The sequence below is a fragment of the Quercus robur genome, chromosome 8 (genome assembly GCF_932294415.1).
Source record: "Quercus robur chromosome 8, dhQueRobu3.1, whole genome shotgun sequence".
NCBI classification, from domain to species: Eukaryota; Viridiplantae; Streptophyta; class Magnoliopsida; order Fagales; family Fagaceae; genus Quercus; species Quercus robur.
In genome coordinates this window covers 64,141,518-64,160,932 of record NC_065541.1, presented here as the reverse complement: position 1 = coordinate 64,160,932, position 19,415 = coordinate 64,141,518, and the positions used below count along the sequence as shown (strand labels likewise).

Genomic DNA, 19,415 nt, shown 5'->3' with positions numbered 1-19,415 from the left:
AACATAGATACTTATTTAAGTCATATAGAAATGTTCTTCCAAATGGACTTTGTGCAAAACTTTGTTACACCTAACAAGGAGTTTTGCTGTTTTGGAACAAGACAAGCTTTTGCTTTGGGTTGTAATATTCCTTTTTTTTTTTTTTTTTTTTTTTTTAAACTTGAAGGGAAAATTAAATAAAAAGACCTATAATTTATATGATATTTTATATTAGTAGTTAGATTTTAATTTTGTTAATTAGGCCCAAATTTATGAAATCATTTTAATTTAAAGCTTATGCTTATCTTTCCGTTATTTATTTCTGTTATCACGGGCAATTACGAAACAAAGAAAAGCAAAAATCATTAATTAAACTTTGTATTTTACTTAGAGCTAATTCATAATTCAATTTGGTAGCTATTGAACACAGAGGGTGGGTATAGAGAAAAAGTCTTGCTTAAAGTAAGAAAGTGATTACTCAAAAAAAAAAAAAAAATACATAGTTATTTCAGTGAAAGATTAATTTTATCAATAATTTTCATTTTTCTCTATTCTATTATTGTCTAGAATAGAATAACGAAGATAAATATAAGTTTCAAATTGAAACAATTTCATACTTTAGAACTTTGATTGTTTAAATTAAAAATTTAGGACCTAAACTAAACGGGGCTTAAAGTTTAAACAATTTTCTTTGTTTTTTTTAATTTTAAGTGTAAACTTTAAAGAAAAATTCTTTATCATTTTGAGAGTTTGACAAATTACAATTAATTGTTTCCATAAAAAAAAAATACAATTAACTATGTTTTAAAATTCTGGATTAATAAACATAATAGTTAACTATAAAGATTTTTCATAAAATCTTGAATTTTAGTTTTATCCTTAAATATATTTCCAACTTTAAGCACCTTTTAAAGATCTTTAGCCATCTTTAGCCAATATTGACAATTTCTATTACTAAAAAAAAAAAAAAAAAAAAAAAAAGGTTGGGAGAAAGTTATTAAAAAAAAGTTTTAAGAATCTTTTTTTTTTATTATTATTATTTATAGAAAATCTTACTCATTTCTGGTAGTGCATTGAATTGAGGGCCAATAATACCCGTTTCAGTTATCGTGGTCCTTTTAGTTTTCAAAAGGAAGCTTCGTCTTAGAGATAGACACAATTAGAGAGAGAGAGAGAGAGAGAGAGAGAACGATTATGGCGAAATATCTGTACTGTAGTTTTCAAGTGCTTGGTTCTTTTTATTATCTTCCCTCTTCCAGAAATCACTCTTCACTGTTTCACTTAGGTACTCTTTCTCTCTGGCACGCCAACTAGTTTCACTGATTGGTTAGCTTCTATTCTTTGTTTATTGTTTTATTGCTGGGTGACTTGTGGAGCTTGTCCGTAGAAGCATTTGCTCAAGCAAAATAAAGGGTTAGTCTCTTCTTTTTCTTTTTCTTTTTTCATTGGACCAATATGATCACATCAAAGGAAAGTTTTTTAACAATCTGATCAGCTGAGAGTCACTTACCCAACAAAGATCAGCTCAATTTTTCAAGGACCCAGTTGATAAATTTGTGTTTTTTGGTATGATAATGGCTGATCAGATGGTTAAAAATCGAATCTTTCTTATTGGGTTATTTTAAATGGTCTCTGCATTATTTGATCTGTGGTGTAACTGTGATAGGCAAAGAAATTGAGATGTGGTACTGATAGCTTTTAGCATGGTAAAAGAAGCTGCATGTAAGTTATGACTTTATTCAGATGTTTTAGTTATTTTGAGTACTTATTATGATTAAGACTGTATGACTCAAATGAGGCTGGTGTTTGATTGAGTTTGATCTTTGTTATTATAGGTGGTCCTTCTATGATCCAGAACAGATGTGGAGATTTGTATGTGCATACTATTACTACTTGTGCCGGTGATTGTTGATTAAAGTTAGAAATCATGTCTGCATATGCGCATCAAATGGAGCGGGAGTACTCCGCCCAGAATCTCTCCAGTAGAGAAAATACTGGTGTGTGATACCTATGTCTCGCTTGTCTTTTTTTACTTTTATATTTGGGTAGAACAATTGATTTATGCGATTTGGTGGTTGTTAGGATGGTATACAAGTAGGTTTCAACTCATTTGGCTAGTAGGATTGTGTTATTGTTATTGTCAAATGTTATGCTTTGAAAGTTCTTTAACCAAGGACCTAAGACCTTACTCAACCCTATTAAATTTGTTTACAAAGTTGAAATTTGTATGAAACATATGAACCATTGTTGTAAAGTGAGATTATGGAATTTATTCTGTCGTTTGACTGGATTTTATGAATATAACCTTTGCTTATCTGATGCCTGCATTGGCCAGCTATTGGTAAGCTATTGACGTTTTATGATTGAGGTCAGATTATGTTTCAGTAACATTTGTGGATTAACTTTGATAATCTTCCAACCCCATTCCCTTTCATTAGGCACAGAGGTGGGAAGCCATTATGAGTCAGGGTTCTACATGACATCTTTTGCTGCAACAATCTTCATTGGTGCACTTGTAGCTGTTGGGATTTTATTAATTACTTTGCTGATTGCATTAACTGTAATGTTGCAATCTTGTCAAAGTAAGAGTTCAGGAGTTGTTGAAGTTCAGAAAACAAGTGATGATTACAATGGTTGCAAGGCTTTTGCTCTGTATGCAGAGCTCAACAGCTTGCAAGCAGATGAATTCCTTTCATTTTGCAGGATTCCTGCTATTCAGTATATTAGAGCAGGTCAATATGCAAGGGATTTGAATTCTACCATGTGGCTGGTTCAGAATTATTTCAGTAGCATTACACCTCAAAATGATGGTCTTGATGTTGTATTGATTGACATAGATGACATTCTTACCTCAAATCCTCACCAAACCATTCTAATAATGCACAGGTAATTTTCCTTATAGCTTTTCACACATCTTTTTGTGTATTTTCTCCATTTCATGTCAAAGTTTTGATTGGGTTTTATATGTTAGATCTCTGACTCTGCTCAGAGTTCTTTGACATGTTATTGTTGTCTTGAATGGGCAAGTTGGTTTCCTAAGGTTTCCGTTCATGTCAGTCATAAGTCTCCTAAAGAAAGACGTCTTTCGTTGGTTGTTTTTTTTTTTAATGTATATTTCTTATACGTCCCTGATGCAGGGAGCATTAAAACCAAATTCATTTAAGATTTGTTAGTCACCTTCCTTATGTTTTTACTTTGATTGAAATGGTTTTTCATACTATTGCCAAAGTTTTTTTAAGGGAGAATATGTACTCTGGAAAATGGAAATAGTAAATCAACTTATTTAAATTCGATGTGCATTTCCATTGCCATCCTCATTTTACGTCTTCGAGTAAAATCTAAGACATAAATTTTGGGACTAAGGCTTTGTTTGTTTGGTTGATGTTGTTGTTGTTGTCGTTGTAGAGTAAAATCTCCAAAACAGCCCTCCACCACAAGGCAGGTCAAATTTATATCGTCCATCTATGTGTCATTATCCTAGAAAATAAATATTAAAAAAGAAGAAGAAAAAAGTCCTTTCTTCTGCTGAAATTAGTTTGACACTCCAGTGTACAAGTTCAAATATTTCATTACACCAAATTTCGATTAACTCCTAGTCTAGCAAATTGTATGCAATGCCTTTCCAATCTTCATTTACCATTGTTATATATCACTTGAGACGAAAATGATTGCCTGGAACAGATTTGATCAGTTTGGTTGTAGTGATTGTGTTGAAGAGGCTAAGCATCTGAAGCACCTACTTATCCTTAGATTATACATGAAACTTCAAGCTAGTGGGTGGCCTTTAATTTTGTTGACAAGAAAGTCTGCGAGAGAACAAAATGCCACTGTAGAGCATCTTATTTCTACAGGATTCAGTGGTTGGGTGTCATTGATAATGAGGTATTATTATTATGTTCCTTTGTTTAAACCCTATATGTGAAATTGCTAATTACCTGCTTTAAAAAAAATAAAGAATGTTTTTCTGCTCATTATGTCCCACAAACAATAATTTTTCTGTTTCTAATTTTTATTGTCATCTGGTAATTGTTGTCATATAGTCTTCTTTCTACAATGCTATGAATTTCCACGTGATGTTGTGCTGCATTATGTGTAGTTTTGAGGAGTCAATACTTAATTTTAAAGTAAACTGGCTGTTTTGAGCAATATCTAAGCGTTAGAGCTGCACCCTTTTGGTTTCTTTTGGAAGCCTTGTGGATTTGGTGCTTGCAACACTCTTATCATCTTATTCCAATGTGTTTTCAGAGGATATTCATAGGTTTGATTTATTTAGTTGTTGAGTTACTTGAGTATATGATATGATCATAAAAATTTGAAAGACCTTGGAGTCTCCCATATGCTATGTGATATTTATGACACGAGAAGATTTGAACCCATAATTTAGTAGTAGCTGCAGATGTATCTCCAATGGATTATACCTATAAAATATCCTCAGTCTGCTTCGATAAACATCTATCTTTCTGCTTAGTTGAGTGTACAGTAGCTTGTAATTGTATTTCATATTTGATGCCACCTATGCCGTGAGTTTAAATGGTCAGCACTTGTGCAGGTCAGACGATGAAGTGCATATGGATAGCTGTGATTACTTTTCAAGACGAAGGGCAGTAATGCAAAAAGATGGCTTCCGTATAACAGGTGTTATAAGCAGCCATTTCGATGCTTTAACAGGCCCATATTTAGGAAAGCATGTTTTTAAGCTTCCAAATGCTATATATTACGACTTTGAGCATCAAATTGAGAGCACATATAGACCAAAAAAATAGGTCATGTCTAAAGGTGGAACCATTAGTTTGTTCTTGTATTGATTATTGTGACTGTAAAAAAAAACATTATTGTCAAAATTTTGTTAATATTTGTTCACATTTTTTGTGTGTATCAGTTTATAAGAAACATGTCAAAATGTTCTAGCTGTGCTGCTCAAACACTTCTTTTTCTTTTTCTTTTTCTTTTTTTTCACTATTTATTTGTGTACCCGTTTATAAGAAAAGTGTCAAAACTGTAAGCTTTTCAAACACTTGGCAGATAATCCATTTGGTCTATTTCAGTCCACTTAGGTTCATTTGGTCCATTTTGAACACTTGGCAGATAATCCTTTTGGTCTATTTTAGTCCACTTAAGTTCATTTGGTCCATTTTGAACTAATTGATAATCCATTTGGTCTATTTTAGTCCACTTAGATTCATTTGGTCCATTTTGATCTAACTGAGTCTTAAATTGATTCTCTTTGTAGGTAGCTTTTTTAGTCTTGGGCTCAAAAGTTTTTTTTTTTCTTAATTTTTGGATTGAAAAGTATGAAATTTTACTCTATTTGGGCTAAACTCTTTAGTTTTTGGCTAAAAAATACAAACAAAATAGACATTAGAAATTACAGATATGGACCCTAAAAAGGAAATAAAAATAATAAATATTCAAAAGATTGCCTTAAAATTCAAGTTTCAATAATGTGGGACATTATACTAATATTTGAAAAGAAAAAAAAAATGTTACAATTCTAAACTTATATAATAATTTACATTTTTAAAATATAAAAAATGCTAGCAACCCCACTTGCTACGCAGGCACGTATTTATTTATTTTCAACTTGAATTAGAGTAGAAATTAACTTACACTCTGGTCCAGGAAGTCTCTGAAATCTCAACTTAAAGTGCACAATTGTGCTAACTTATGGACTATGCCAATAAAAACGACGGTAAGTCAGTAACAGTAAGATAGAGGTGACCACCTAAATAATTTGTAAGCAAATGAAAGAAAATGATCTGACAACCAGTCCTTATAAGTCTATAAAAACCACCACTTTAATTGCTAGTCATATGCAAAAACTACCTATAGCTGTACCAAGAAAAGGAGAGATCAAAACAATTCAGCATTCTATTTCAAAGGTGGATCAAGTGATTGCAGGCGCTGCAACCATGCAATCCTTACATTAGGCTTCTTCAGTTGAAGAAAAACTTCCCTGTAGTCCTTCTTCAAGAATATATCTAATGCAAACAAGTAGAGGTCACTTCCTTGTACCACTTCCTCCATCCCATCAAGACAATCAATGCACTCCCCAATACTATAAGTGGGTTTGACTTGTGTAGATGGAACCATTTCCATTCTTTTCTGCATCATTACAGCACCTCTTAATTCAACAGCATCACAAAGAAGCTCAGTTTTCTTATCTGGCTTCAGTATGTCTGGTTCTTTGTTGTGTAAGAGAGATTTTTTTGAAGCATACTTGTACTTCTTACGTTGACTAGCACGCTTACTTTCTCCAGGAACTGTTATTTCATTGAAAATGGTCTCCAGTTTGTCAGCAAGCTCAAGTTCCTTAAAACGAAATTGTGCAGCTTCTGGGTTTTCCTGTAATAAATCCATTCCACTATTAAAAATCCAAAATCCATGCAGAACCTCCCTAAGTTTTCCAATTAAATAGAAACATCTATTGTTCATTCATTCAACATACCTGTAAATAACTTTCCCAATCTGCTTCACTTGCACCAAATTTATTGGTGTTTGGATCCCATTTCATACTACCAGTGCCAATTAGCTTAGACCAGACTTTCCAGTGTTCCTTAGTGACATCCCAATGATTCTTTAGCTGTATTCTATCAAAACTCAGACCAGTCTTTTTCTGAAAGGATTCATTAATATTCCTCCAACCCTCCCTATTAAAATGTGTTTGAGGTTTATTCCCCTGTAATGTCTGTTCTAGACATAAATCAATGAATATTTTGTGCATTGCAGGCATCCAAGTTGCTTTCGCCTTTCGAGGTGATGAACTAGACATGCTTTGTTCACTAGCCATTGGTGTGCCATGTGTGTACTGAACCATAACAGCACTCCTCGATTCATCATCACATGAATTGTCATTCTTCCCCTTTGGCATTGTTGTCCTTTGCACTTTTCTAAGCAAACGGGAGGAGGTCGAACTACCATTGTGCCTCTTACGGCCAGTAGAAGCTTCTGTGTCAGCAGCATTTATTGTTCCATCAAAGATAATTTCCAATTTTTCAGTGAACTGGAGTTCCTTAAATCTAAATTGTGCAGCTTCTGGGTTTGCCTATGACAAAATCACTATGTTATCACAAAAATTACCTACATGAAGAACATTTTTAAATTTTCACCAAAATAGCATTATCTACTGTAAAATCAGTTACCATACCTCTATATATTTGTCCCAGTCCTCTTTGCTAGCACCAAATGTCTTGGTTTCTGGATCCCATTTCATACTACTATCACCAATTAGCTTAACCCAGACTTTCCATTGTTCCTTGGTAAAACTCCAGTGATTCTTTATTTGTTTATTATCGTACCTAAAACCAGTCTTTTCATAAAATGATTCAACGATATTATTCCAACCCTCCTTATTAAAATGTGTCCCAGGTTTATTCCCCTTTAATGTCTGTTCAAGACATAGATCAATATATGTTTCGTGGTGGGCAGGCGTCCACACAGCAGGCATCCAAGTTGACATCCCTTCTTCAATTGCAATCTTCTGGTAGTCTTCACATGCATGATAGAATAAAAAGACAAGTTATATTGTTATAAGAAAAAACACTTAAGGGAAAAGAAACAGAGAAGCTGGGCTAGAGGCAGTGGCACATACAAACTATCACTGTGATCCATAATCTGAGGCAGAAAGCATATAATCAATTGTCCAAACCCCACCACCACCACCCCACCCACCCCTTTTTTCCTATCTTTTCAAAGTAGATCCAAGATATAGTTAAACACTAGTGAAATTTTAAATAAATAAATAAAGGAAAAAAATAATGTTGAACTGAATAAGAAGTAATGGAGACAGATTGTACCACTGTTTACAAGAACTATCAGAGTTCCACAGCTAATAACCCAAAAGAATATCTTTGAGGAAGGATTTGATAAAGTGAAAGGGAAGTAAAAGTTGGTAATCTTGAGTTTCTTACCATATCCTTGTAGTAGTCTAAAATAAAATTAAGGATAAAGTTTTCCTTCAAATTGGATAAGAGGAATCTCCTATAAGCTATAACCCACCATCCACATGTATTCTAATCACATAACTCATTAAGTCATTTAAACCAATCACATAATTATTAAATATGCCATTTGATTAAAGCAAACGCATATGATCATTTGAATTGCCAGGTACTAGGTTGAACAAATTTTCTCCCAAATAAGTTTCGAGAAAAATTCTGTCATAAAATTAGCCAACTTTTCCAATAAATATTGAGTGCTAAGAGGAAAATATCACCAAATGGCTATCCTAGCAAACAACTATAGATATGTTCTTCCAAGTGGGGTACATAGGTACAATTGGAAACTCTAAAGTTTACATTTGGATTCAATTCAACATCATTTTTGGACCAATGCAACAAAAAATTTCAAGCATACTCATACCCCAAAGCAAAGCGTATAAGTGAGAGATTGAGGAACCCAATAAACTATTTTTTACAATCTGTCAATCTTCCTCATTTGTTTTCACATATACACAAAAATGACTCTATGAGAGTGTGTGAGTGAAACAATAATCTCTATGAATTTAGAATAGAAAGATATTAAAAACTGAAAATTTTGTATTTTTTTAATCAATAGCAGGGAACAAACAGAATCTTTTTTTCCGAAGAGATTTTTCCCAGTTCTCAAATTAAGCTATATAAATAGATAAGTAATCATTTTCTACAATTTTCCTCAATTGTTTCACATATATACAAAAATGTCTCTATGAGTTTGTGAACGAAACAACAATCTCTACGAATTTAGAACAAAATGATATTATAGGATCAATAATAAGGACAAACATAATCTTTTTTTTTCAAGAGATTTTGCCCAGTTCTCAAATTAAGCTATGTAAATAGATAAGTAATCATTTTCTACAATTTTCCTCATTTGCTTTCACATACATACAAAAATGCCTCAATGAGAATGTTAAAAATTGAAAAGTTGTTTCATATGAATCAATAGGTGGGGAAAAAAAAATTCTTTAAAAGAGCCTTTGCCCAGTTCTCAAATTTAAGCTATATAAAATTATAAATAGATAAGCAATCATTTTCTACAATTTTCATCATTTGTTTGCACATACAAGTGTGTGTGTGTGAAACATTAATCTCTATGAATTGTGTGTGTATGAAACAATAACCTCTATGAATTTATAACAGAAGAATATCATAAACTGAAAAGTTGCGTTTATGAATCAATAGTTGATAAAAACTGAATCTTTTTCTAAGTGAGCTTTTGCCCAGTTCTCAAATTAAGCTATATAAATAAATGGACAAGTAATCAGAAACCCCTTTGCAGAGGAATAAAATACCTGCATTCAAAAGGGTCGCATTTGTTTGGAGGTCTCTCAGTATTAAACGTGAAAACAGAGAGAGCTACTTCTTCTTCTTCTTCTTCTTCTTCTTTTTTTTTTTTTTTTTTTTTTTTTTTTTTTTTTTTTAATGGTTTGAGGAGATTCTTCTTCCTAATTGGGACCTAAGCTTTCCCGTTTGTTTAGAAAACGATCATCTCCATTTGTCATTGGTTTTATTTTCGCCAGAGTCATTAATATTACTTATTAATATTCTTTGGTGAAATAAAAATTTTAAAAGATAACTATAAATTAAAGTCTTGATATTAAAATTCTTTTTTCTTTTAATGTAAAGAGGGAAAATGATTTTTTTTAGAAATATTTTAATTTTTTTGGAAAAATATTTTCTGAAAAAATTATTTATTTTCTTATATTAGGTTGTAATCCTAGAAATTAGTAAAACAACATTTTATTTTTTGGCTCTTATGATAGATTATTAATTAATTTTGTAATTTAAAATAATGATTTAAACACAAATTCTCAATCACTAAAAACTAATCCCAAATAGTGGGATGGCAATGCGTTGGGCTTGAATGTGGGTTTTCCTATTCAACCCAATCCTAGTAGTTCGGGTTTGGAAGTTCTTTAAATGGCTTTGGATTCAAATTTTTAAACCCATTAAGGTTTGTGAATTATTTTAAGTTTTAATCCACAATCGACCATATAATTAATTTAAATCACTAAAATACCTCTATGTTTAATTTCTTTACACAAAAAGCTATAGTAAAGTTTATAGATATATAATATAAGTGTACTGTGTACCTTTCTTTCTCTCTTCATGTTACTTAATTTAGTATAAAAGTGCTTATTAATACTTAAAATTGTTAATAACATTTTAGATGTTTAGTTTTAAGTTTAATTACACTTGGTTTGAGGTTTGACTCGTTTGATCCAACTCAAACTCTTCAACACCCTCCAACTCTTCCAACAAATTGACAAGCTCTGTATCCAAACTTGGTCCACCAATACCAATTCTTGCCACTATTTTTTTTCTTTCTTTCTGGTTTTGGGACAAGAAATTTCAAAAAGAAAAAATAATTTCAATATATTATCAACAACCCAAAAAAAAAATCATAAAAGGCTCACAATTACAATACCAACACAAAACCATACGTGTACACAAATCTTTCAGCATAATACAATTGTTCTGAAATTGCAAACAAACACCTTTAATTAACATCAAACTCATGGACTGTTTGAGAAGGAAGTTTAGGAGCTAGACTGACACTCTGACAGTGACCTTGAAGACTCCTGTAAGAGCATTCAATAGCTCCTCTACTTCTGTTTCATCACTGGCTCACTAAATTACTTATAAAAGGCACATAGTTGGTATCAGATTTGAGACATTTTTACTAATGGCAAAGTTCCTTCAAGTCACTATGATAGAAATTTTGCAGCTCCCAAACTAACAATTTGGGCAGAAAACTACAAATAGGGAGCTTCCCATTTTATGAGTGTTAATGGTTATATGCACCTCATGCTCATAGCTTTCATTTCAATCTGATCTTTAGGATTTACTATTCCCAATATAAGCATGCAATAACAGTTGAAGCATGGATATTTGGATATTACCACAATTGGTTTGTTGAAATGCTAATCACACACACACACTCTTATCAAATCAAATATCACATGCATTAGAACAAATGTGCCAGAGACCATATGACCATATTCACTTAACAAACCTTTTTTCTGTGAAACATAAACCTGTATTTTCATTGAATTCTTTTTATCAAACACTTTACCCCTAAAACCAGATTCTGATTATGGACACAAAGAATTGTCTCATCTTTACAAGAATCAGCATCAAGAAAATGCAATCGATTTTTGTACTATACTTTTCACTACTACTGCAAAAGCCAAAGCAAGAAAGCAAAGACCAAGAAAGACTCAACTCTCACGAAACCAGTTTGGTGATTGATGATACCGTTGCACCCACACCCAGAGAACTCGATCTTGTACTTCTTGGTCATATTCGGATACAGAATCCCCCAATTCCGATCATTCCTTAGCTTCACTTCCTTGTCAAACAGCTCGTATATATACACCTCCGCCACTCCTTCCTTCCTCAGCGGCGTGCCGGTCCCCGATCTCAAATGCTCCACAAGATTCTTAAGATACATCTCGGCGTAAGCCGGATTAGCCTCGACCTCGCTCGCGTCGGCGCCGGAGCTCGGCCACCCCGTCTCGACCACGACCACCGGAATATTCTCGTAGCCGGCGACGGCCATGGCGCTAACCACCGCGTCCACCATCATGTCGAAGAGGTTCCGGTACCGGACGCCGGTGATCAAGTCGTCGCGGAAGTTGAACGGATGGTCTTGGAACAGGGCGAAGCCGATCGGGATCTCGGAGTTGAGCCTGTAGAGCTTGTAAGGGTAGATGTTGATCAGGAACGAGGAGTTGGTGTCGCGCAAGAACTGGAGCAGTGGCTTGATGAAGCTCTCGGAGGCTGGGGGTTGGAACTCGGAGGAGGAAGGCGGGAACGGAGTGGAGATGATGTTGACGAAAGAGAAGGTGGTGGAGACCGAGATGCGGTGGATGCCGAGGTCGCGGAGGGCGAGGTGGACGTTTCGGACGGCGGGGAGGAGGCAGGAGAAGAGGCCTGGGGAGGAGTAGTATTCGTCGAGGAAGTCGTGGCCGACGGAGATGGTGGTGATTTTGGCGCGAGGGTAGAAGGGGACGACGTGGAGGTAGAGCCAGCGGAGCGCGACGGAGCGGTTGGCGGAGATGGGCGGGATCAGGGAGTTGGGGATTGTGAGGAGGAGAGAGGTGTTTGTGTAGGTGAAGGCGCGGGTGAGAGTTGGGTCTGGGTTGAGGATGCGGATGGAGGTGAGTTTGAGGGTGGAGAGGGCGGCGGAGATTTGGTCCGGCGGCGGTGGCTTGGTGGTGGAGGTGGCGGTGGAGTATGTGACGCCGAGTTGGGTTGGGAGTGAGGTTGTTAGTTGGAGTAGGGAGAGAGTGAGAGTGAGAGTGATGAAGAAAGAGAGAGAAGGCATCGTCATCGTGTTTTCTTGAGCGAGAGAGAGAGAGAGAGAGAGAGAGTGGTTTGTTGGGAAATGGGATTTGAAATTTGGAGGGAGTTATGTTCGTTTTGGCAGTTAAGATGGGGGGTGCGTATTGCGCACACTACTACCGCTACGGGTTGGTTAGTTGGTTTCTGTTGCGACTGTCACGTTGGCATTTTAGGATTGGAATCTTTGATTTGATGCATGGATTTGTATATTTGGTATTGGTGGGTTGGATTGGACTTCCAATTTTATCACGACCCTGATGCAAAAGGTCCGAAGTCCGAACCCGATATTTGACAGGAAAAAAGAGTAATTCACACAAGATACTCTCATACTATAAGAAGTTTAATTTATTTATTGCCTTAACTGCATTACTAGTTGTTCTCTACAAAGAGAAAAGCACAAAGACAAGCTGGTTGATAGGAATGGAAGAAAAAATAATAAAGAAGTACATAGGCATCAATTGTCATGATAGAAGATAGAAATAAAAGAAGTTAGTTAACGAGTGTCTTCATGTCTTGCGGTATTTGATAAGAAAATATATAATGCAATTTGCTGTAGTAATCTTTTTAAGCTTTTATGGAACACACTTGTTACTCTTTTATCTCGATCACATACAAAAGTAACAATACTTTGGTATATTTAATGCAACATTAATGGGTGCATGTTAACAAATGGCAGAAAAGAAAATAGAAATATTAGGTACTTGGTATTTTGGCATTTTACATTTATTTTATGTCATGTATGTGGCATGAGCCAATACATTGCTTTTTATAAAAGTTCACCTAACTTCTAGCATTCTTATTTTATGTAATGACCTAAAAAGGGGTCTTGCAATCCATGGAATCTCACATCGTCTAGGGAAGTATATAGAGATATGCTTATAAGGAGTGACCTTCCTTTAATGTGTAGAGGCATTTTCCTCCACTACTATGTACTTTGAGAGAGAACAAAACCGTGAGGAGCATGGGCCCCAAAGCGAACAATATCTACAATAGGATTCTTGTTGTCATTAATGTGATGTAAGAAAACTGCACGAGCCATTAGAAATTTTTTTAAAAAAAAAAAAAGTTTCCATCTCCTTCCTCTTTTCCCTTGCAAAGTTTCATATTTTTTAATAATCTATTTTGATTGAGGAGGAGAGAAAGGGAGTAGAATAAAATTAGCCAAAAATTAGTCTCTCTTGCTCCCCCTCTCTCCCCCCTCAATCCAAACAAATCTTAGAGATCAAGTTGCTGAGCGTTTCATGAAATGTTGTACTTGTATTTTTCAATGTATTTGGGATCCTATGTTACGTCTGGCCACACGTTAAATCGCTGTCAGCAGTGGAAGTGAAACATGAGAGTCACCACTAGATTACTTGGCGGAGTGGGGTTTTTAGTTTTTACGATCAGATTTGTGGGTTTGCATCGCCTTGCAGTTTGCCCAGTCTGTTTGAGTATCTTCTTGTATTTCTTTAATTGGCTGTACTCATGCTATTTGTGTCTTCTTGTTTTGTTTCTGCTTTAGTAATACATGTAAAATGTACAAGGGCATACGTTTGAGATATGTCTAAGACCAATTAAAATATCGCAAGTTATATTAATGCTTACAATTACATGTACAGGGTTCCCAAAATGATTTATTTACATCAATTGCACATAAATATTCCAATGAACATTGACAAGAATTCATTTCGTAGGACTCAAGATTCCTTTCCATATGATCATTGAACGACCTGCGTCACATTTTCACAGATTAATTAGACAGAAAATAGTAGCTAAGGTATTAAAATTGGACATAGGGGCAGCATGAGAAAAAATTATTAGAAAGATTGGAAGGAAATGGAACTCAAAGACTACATCCCCACCCACTCACACACATACACACAAAGCTGCATAGGTGCAACTTGAATAGCTTGTTTTCCAAATATCACTGACAGCCAGACATTTGGATCAAGTAACTCACGAAATGGAATGGCAAGCTCAGTAAGTTCTCAATGGCTTTGAACCCTGTGATGACAACTGCACTGCAATTGTCACAAATGTGCAGTAATAAAGAGCATGGTTTTTACCGTTGCTGCGCCTCTTCCACTTAAAGATGACTCAAGATTTGCCAAGTTTGGATCGTCCTTGTGCTTGCCCCAGGCTGCTTCGAATTGCATACCTTTGCATCTAGGGGTTCAGGAAGAATGATAAAAGAACAAATCAAAGATCAAGGAAGAAATTATGTAAAACTCCTCTATTATCATGGAAATCATAACACAACCCTTACTGCTGGAGTAAGATCAGTATCTGAAGAATATGCATTCTAACTTCTTCACGAGCCCTTTTCATTGCAGCCTCTTTATACAAAATCGTGAGTTCGTCAACCAACCTGACACCAAATTTGCAGAATTGTGAACACGTCATAAAATCCAGAAACCAATCTCTCTCAAGATTCAATTCCCTTTGCCAATAAACCCTGATTACACCCTAATCTATACTTATTTGGGGAAAAAATATATATATCAAACTAAAACCCACATACGTATCCTTAAACACTTCCACTATCCCAAGCCTTTAAACCACAACTTTTCAGACTCCAAAATGCACTACATAAGCAAGCATAGGCTGGTATCCAAACCTATTGTATGCCAGGAAGGTTTTGAAGCAGAACTGAAGTATGAGACTTAAAAATATACTTCCTATTCAAGGTCAAAGCAACTAAGGCCACATTTGGAAGGAAGTTAACAATGGACTAACTTCTAATGGTCACTTACATGACCATTAACTGCCATCTAGAAACAATTGTTGACTGTAGTGCCTTCCTAAACATCGTTAAGGGGAAAATCAGTCATTAAACGCCACATTCTTTACTTGTACAAATAATGGGTTGGAAGAAAGAAAAAACACACAATTTTGAATTTTGAAGGACCAGTGCAATGACATGAGATTGAACAAACAATCACTTATTAAGTTATAAAAACAACAAAGCAGCAGTGAGCATCCCACAGAAGTGCAATTAAAAATCGTGTTTATGGCATTTGAAATGTCTTCTTTTTTTTCTTTTTCTTTTTCTTTTTTTCTTCTTCTTTTGCTGGATTGTTTGAAATGAATTAAGTTCCTTTATAAGGCAAGTTTCATTCTTATTCTAAACACTTGTTCAGTAAAATCAAGCAAAGATCTCAAAATCATCAGCTCATTCTAGTTGCTATTATAGTGTTTTGTACAGTCAAATGCATGCAAGATAACAGAAGGAATGATGTTCCAGGGCACTTCAAAATGCTGCCTAACTGAAAAAACTATCAGATGATAAAGCATAATTACCTAGTAATTTACCTTCCAACATATGGTGTGTTCCTTATCCACGTTAACTTTAAAATAGTCTGGATCCGTTCCAGAACCTGCACATAATTAAAGAATTATACAAACAGACAAATAGTATATTTGTTACTACATCAAACAAAAATCAGCTACAGAAATAGCGCTGAGTTTGCCCTATACTTATTTGTAATGAGGAAAGCGCAAAGAGGGCAATGGATAATTACATGTTTAATTAGGTTATGCAAGAAATGCCTGGATTGTTACTGGTAGTGTTGAAAAGAACTTACAAAAGGACCTTTGCTCCACGAAACATATTTATCTTATTAAAGACAAGTATGATGCAAAGCTTACTTATAAATTTTTTTTTTAAGTGTGATGCAATGCATATAGTATCTGAGATGCTAAAGGTCAAATGACAACTACACACTGAGAAAACAGAGGGAAAAAAGAAAATTTTGCTAGGTAGTTAATCACTAGGCTATTCCAAAGTCAAGTTCATTTTTTAATATGATATACTATCTCTTCCTATAGTAAGACGGAGAATGAAACATAGACCTGAGAATTTCTATCTCCATAATTTATGCAGTAAATGTATACATTGAAAATGGTCAAAATGCTACCTAGCAGAGGTGGTAAAACCTCATAATTGTGTTTCAGGAAAGAAAGGATTCCCAAAGCCATCTTCAAGCAAACATGCTGGAATCAGTAAGTGTCAAAAGAAAAGAAATTATTCTCACCAGTAGAACAGTCTCATCATCATCAGCATGCATCCACTTAAGAATAAGGGGAAATATACGCCTAAAATGTGCTAATAACACAAGACCAACAGCACTCAAAAGTGGCTCGATATATTTGAGCCATGCAACACAGCGCTCCTTGTCCCTTGGTTGCCGCTCCAAGTGACTTAACATCTCATTTAACATCCTTTCAAACCTAACAACAAATACATGATAATGAGCAAACACAAATTTCCATAAGTTCCAATATATGATAATAAGCACACTCTAATTAATCAATAATCCATATCCAAATTCTAAAGGAAAATGCCAACGTGGCAGCTAGCATCCACCTGAACACTTAACCGCATAGGATCCAATTCTCTCCTCACTACAAGAGTCGCAACAGGAACCAACCAACCCATAGTGGTAGAGCGCAATATGCCCCCTCTAACTACCAAAACGACCTTAACTCTCTCTCTCCCTCCCTCAAGAAAACATCATGCCTTCTCTCTCTTTGTTCTTCACTCTCACTCTCTCCCTCTCCTCCTCCTCCAACTAACAACCTCACTCCCCACCACACTCAGCGTCACATACTCCACCGCCACTGCCACTGCCACCACCACATACTCCACCAAATTTCCATAAACATCCAATATATGATAATAAGCACACGCTAATTAATCAATAGTCCATTTCCAAATCCTTTATCAGAAACATAGCAATGATTTTAGTTGCATAAATAACGTTCTTTCCATTTCAAAAGAAACCTACAAAAGCACAAAAACAATTGTCGATAACTAAAAGAACACAGACAAACAAACATACCATGGGCTACGGGGATTGCCGCTCTGGATACAAGTCACAAGAAGTGTTGACATCTCAACTACATGGTGCCATATCTCATCACTAGAAGCAATATTCTGGCAGCACGCATCAAGAATCACATCTCCATACGAACCAAGCTCAACAGCATTGACATTTTTTGCAAGATGTATAAAGCTAATCATGCCCTGCCCCTGAAAAATGAGAAGAGAAAATCAACTTTTAAAACACAGGATTGAAACACGCTTGAAGATTGAAATTGTAAATTCTATAATCCAAAAACAAAATCAAAAACTTCTACTTTGAGCTCAAGCTTTTATGGCAATTCAAGAATGATTAAAATTTATAACTAGCAATTTGCAATTAAATTAATATAAAAGGGGGGACCAAACCCAAATTCAATCTCATACTTTCACATCCGGCGACCAATGATCAAGAGCATTCAACGCACAAGGAATCACCAAAGCGCACAATTTTCCCAAATGAGGATAATCAACCTATCAAAAACAAAAGACGATTTTAAACAAGCCCACATGGCTACAAAAGCTTAAGAAAAAACTTAGATACAGTTCCTTTAAATACGGTAGTTCTCAATTGAATGCAATCACATAGTTGTATTGATGAATATAGTAAAAATGGTGTTCTTTTTTCCGAGCATAATTAAATTCAACAATGCAATTCGTTGATCAATACAATCACATTTTTTTATTTAATTGGGAACCTAAGCTATGTAAAAAACCAAAATCTTTGAAGTTCAAAAAATTCACAAAGCACAAACCTGAGTGGCAAACCACCTAAACTGATAAGCAGCCACAATGGCAAACCCAACTGGAACTCTAGCAGAAGCAGCTGAGACCTCGTCGCCAGCTTCGTCAGACTTATCGATCGAGCTCTCCTTAATCCTCTCCTTCAACAATGGCATCACCTCAGGCATCAATTCCACCACCAACCTCTTCTCTTCGGGCACCGAACCACAATCCAATCCCAACTCTCCAATCCTCTTCGCGTTTCGCTCTCCGAAAGCGACGCAATAAGCTTTGGAGAGCTCGCGAAAGGCCGAGTTCGCTGAGGTAGAGAGGTTTTCGGGAATCCATGAGAAAAGGTCGTGAGTCGAGGAGTGAGAGGAGGATAGCAACGCGCAAGCTAGGGCGAAATCTTTGATGGAAGCGTCGACGTTAGGGTTTGGCGGTGAGGCTTTGTGTGGGAGAAGAGGCTCGATTAGGGCTTTGACGGAGATTTGGGAACCCTCTGGTGGAGCGTAGTTGGTTTTGGCGAGAGATTCCGCTATTGGCTCCGATAACCTTTGAAAAAGTTTTACAGAGAAACGCTGTTAGAGAATGAAATTTGAGAGAGAAATGAGAGAGAGAGAGAGAGAGCTTACTGAATGAGAAGGTGATGGAGGTCAGTGAATGAGTTCGACATTTTCGACTCTCTCTCAGTTCGGCTTCTTTGAGATCCTCTTCCATATAACAGAACGGACGTACCAAAACGACACGTCGTATAGTTTTAAGACTCTATACGATTCGTCGTAAAGCATTACCATATTATATTTGGGTTTTCACTTTTTTATTCCATCTTCACTTTCCAATAGAATTTACCTTGAGTTGAAAGTTGAAACTTGAACAGTTGAACCTTTGAAGCTCGTAAGTCTTTCACAGTTCTTTGCTTGAAATTGAATTATAAGGCAATTCCAAATCTAAAAAAGTTTAGAGAATTAACGATGATTTCTGGAAAAATTTAATTGGAAAGTTTGATTACAAATTTGATTGCATTCATAGACTTTAGTTTCCCCTAACAGCATTCATATGAGGAAATGCTATTTTATCCTATTTTACTATCCTAAAAACCTACTTTATTAATTATACCATATCCAACATCCAAACTTTTATTTTCCTATCATACTCATTAAAATAATATATCTACTCAATAAAATAATATATCCCAAAACCTAAATAAAAACAAAAACCCAAAACCCAAAACCCAAATCACCTCTGCAACCACCTGCTACCACCACCACCAAGTACATACCCAAACTGATTTTTATCTCCAAAACTCGGTACTCAAATTGATTTTTATTAGTTGAAAACCAAAGTCTTCTTCAAGCACCAAAAAAAAAAAAAAAAAAAAAAAAAAAAAAAAAGAAGAAGAAGAAGAAGAAGAAAAAGAATCAAATCAAAATCACGACAACCAACAAAATAAATAAAAAAAACAAACCAAACCATGGCAACCCCCAACTCCGGCAACCCACAAAATCAAACAAAACCCACCTCTTCCTTTAAGCACCAATCACATC

General features: G+C 35.4%; 4 protein-coding genes across 7 annotated transcripts; 1 reads left to right on the top strand and 3 right to left on the bottom strand.

The window, feature by feature from the left end:
* Window positions 1-1,106: 1,106 nt before the first annotated feature.
* Window positions 1,107-4,894, top strand: LOC126697655 (uncharacterized protein At2g39920). 2 transcript variants are annotated; one of them, XM_050394735.1, is made up of 6 exons: window positions 1,107-1,392; window positions 1,646-1,701; window positions 1,815-1,976; window positions 2,418-2,865; window positions 3,661-3,861; window positions 4,529-4,894. In XM_050394735.1, exons 3-6 carry the CDS (start codon window positions 1,907-1,909, stop codon window positions 4,740-4,742), a joined length of 933 nt encoding a protein of 310 aa, XP_050250692.1. In that variant the 5' UTR covers window positions 1,107-1,392; window positions 1,646-1,701; window positions 1,815-1,906; the 3' UTR covers window positions 4,743-4,894. The 2 variants fall into 2 exon arrangements, with proteins under 2 accessions (XP_050250692.1, XP_050250693.1); XM_050394736.1 differs by lacking the exon at window positions 1,646-1,701.
* A 708-nt stretch (window positions 4,895-5,602) lies between these two features.
* LOC126697649 (L10-interacting MYB domain-containing protein) lies at window positions 5,603-9,349 on the bottom strand. Its single transcript, XM_050394721.1, has 4 exons — window positions 9,248-9,349; window positions 7,124-7,464; window positions 6,425-7,021; window positions 5,603-6,321 (listed from the first exon to the last, which is right to left on the bottom strand). The coding sequence occupies exons 2-4, from the start codon at window positions 7,433-7,435 to the stop codon at window positions 5,848-5,850; spliced, it is 1,383 nt and encodes a 460-aa protein (XP_050250678.1). The 5' UTR covers window positions 7,436-7,464; window positions 9,248-9,349; the 3' UTR covers window positions 5,603-5,847.
* A 1,784-nt stretch (window positions 9,350-11,133) lies between these two features.
* On the bottom strand, window positions 11,134-12,285 carry LOC126696617 (glucan endo-1,3-beta-glucosidase). Its single transcript, XM_050393316.1, has one exon. The coding sequence runs from the start codon at window positions 12,283-12,285 to the stop codon at window positions 11,134-11,136; it is 1,152 nt and encodes a 383-aa protein (XP_050249273.1).
* A 1,564-nt stretch (window positions 12,286-13,849) lies between these two features.
* Window positions 13,850-18,619, bottom strand: LOC126697650 (uncharacterized protein At2g39910). 3 transcript variants are annotated; one of them, XR_007646236.1, is made up of 9 exons: window positions 18,504-18,619; window positions 17,901-18,423; window positions 17,533-17,619; window positions 17,126-17,316; window positions 16,319-16,514; window positions 15,597-15,661; window positions 14,551-14,652; window positions 14,245-14,450; window positions 13,850-14,014 (listed from the first exon to the last, which is right to left on the bottom strand). XR_007646236.1 is itself a non-coding variant. In XM_050394723.1 (9 exons), exons 1-9 carry the CDS (start codon window positions 18,542-18,544, stop codon window positions 14,003-14,005), a joined length of 1,317 nt encoding a protein of 438 aa, XP_050250680.1. In that variant the 5' UTR covers window positions 18,545-18,619; the 3' UTR covers window positions 13,850-14,002. The 3 variants fall into 3 exon arrangements, 2 of the variants coding, with proteins under 2 accessions (XP_050250680.1, XP_050250679.1); XM_050394723.1 differs by having other exon boundaries at window positions 14,351-14,450; XM_050394722.1 differs by lacking the exon at window positions 13,850-14,014 and having other exon boundaries at window positions 14,021-14,450.
* Between the last annotated feature and the right edge of the window lie 796 nt (window positions 18,620-19,415).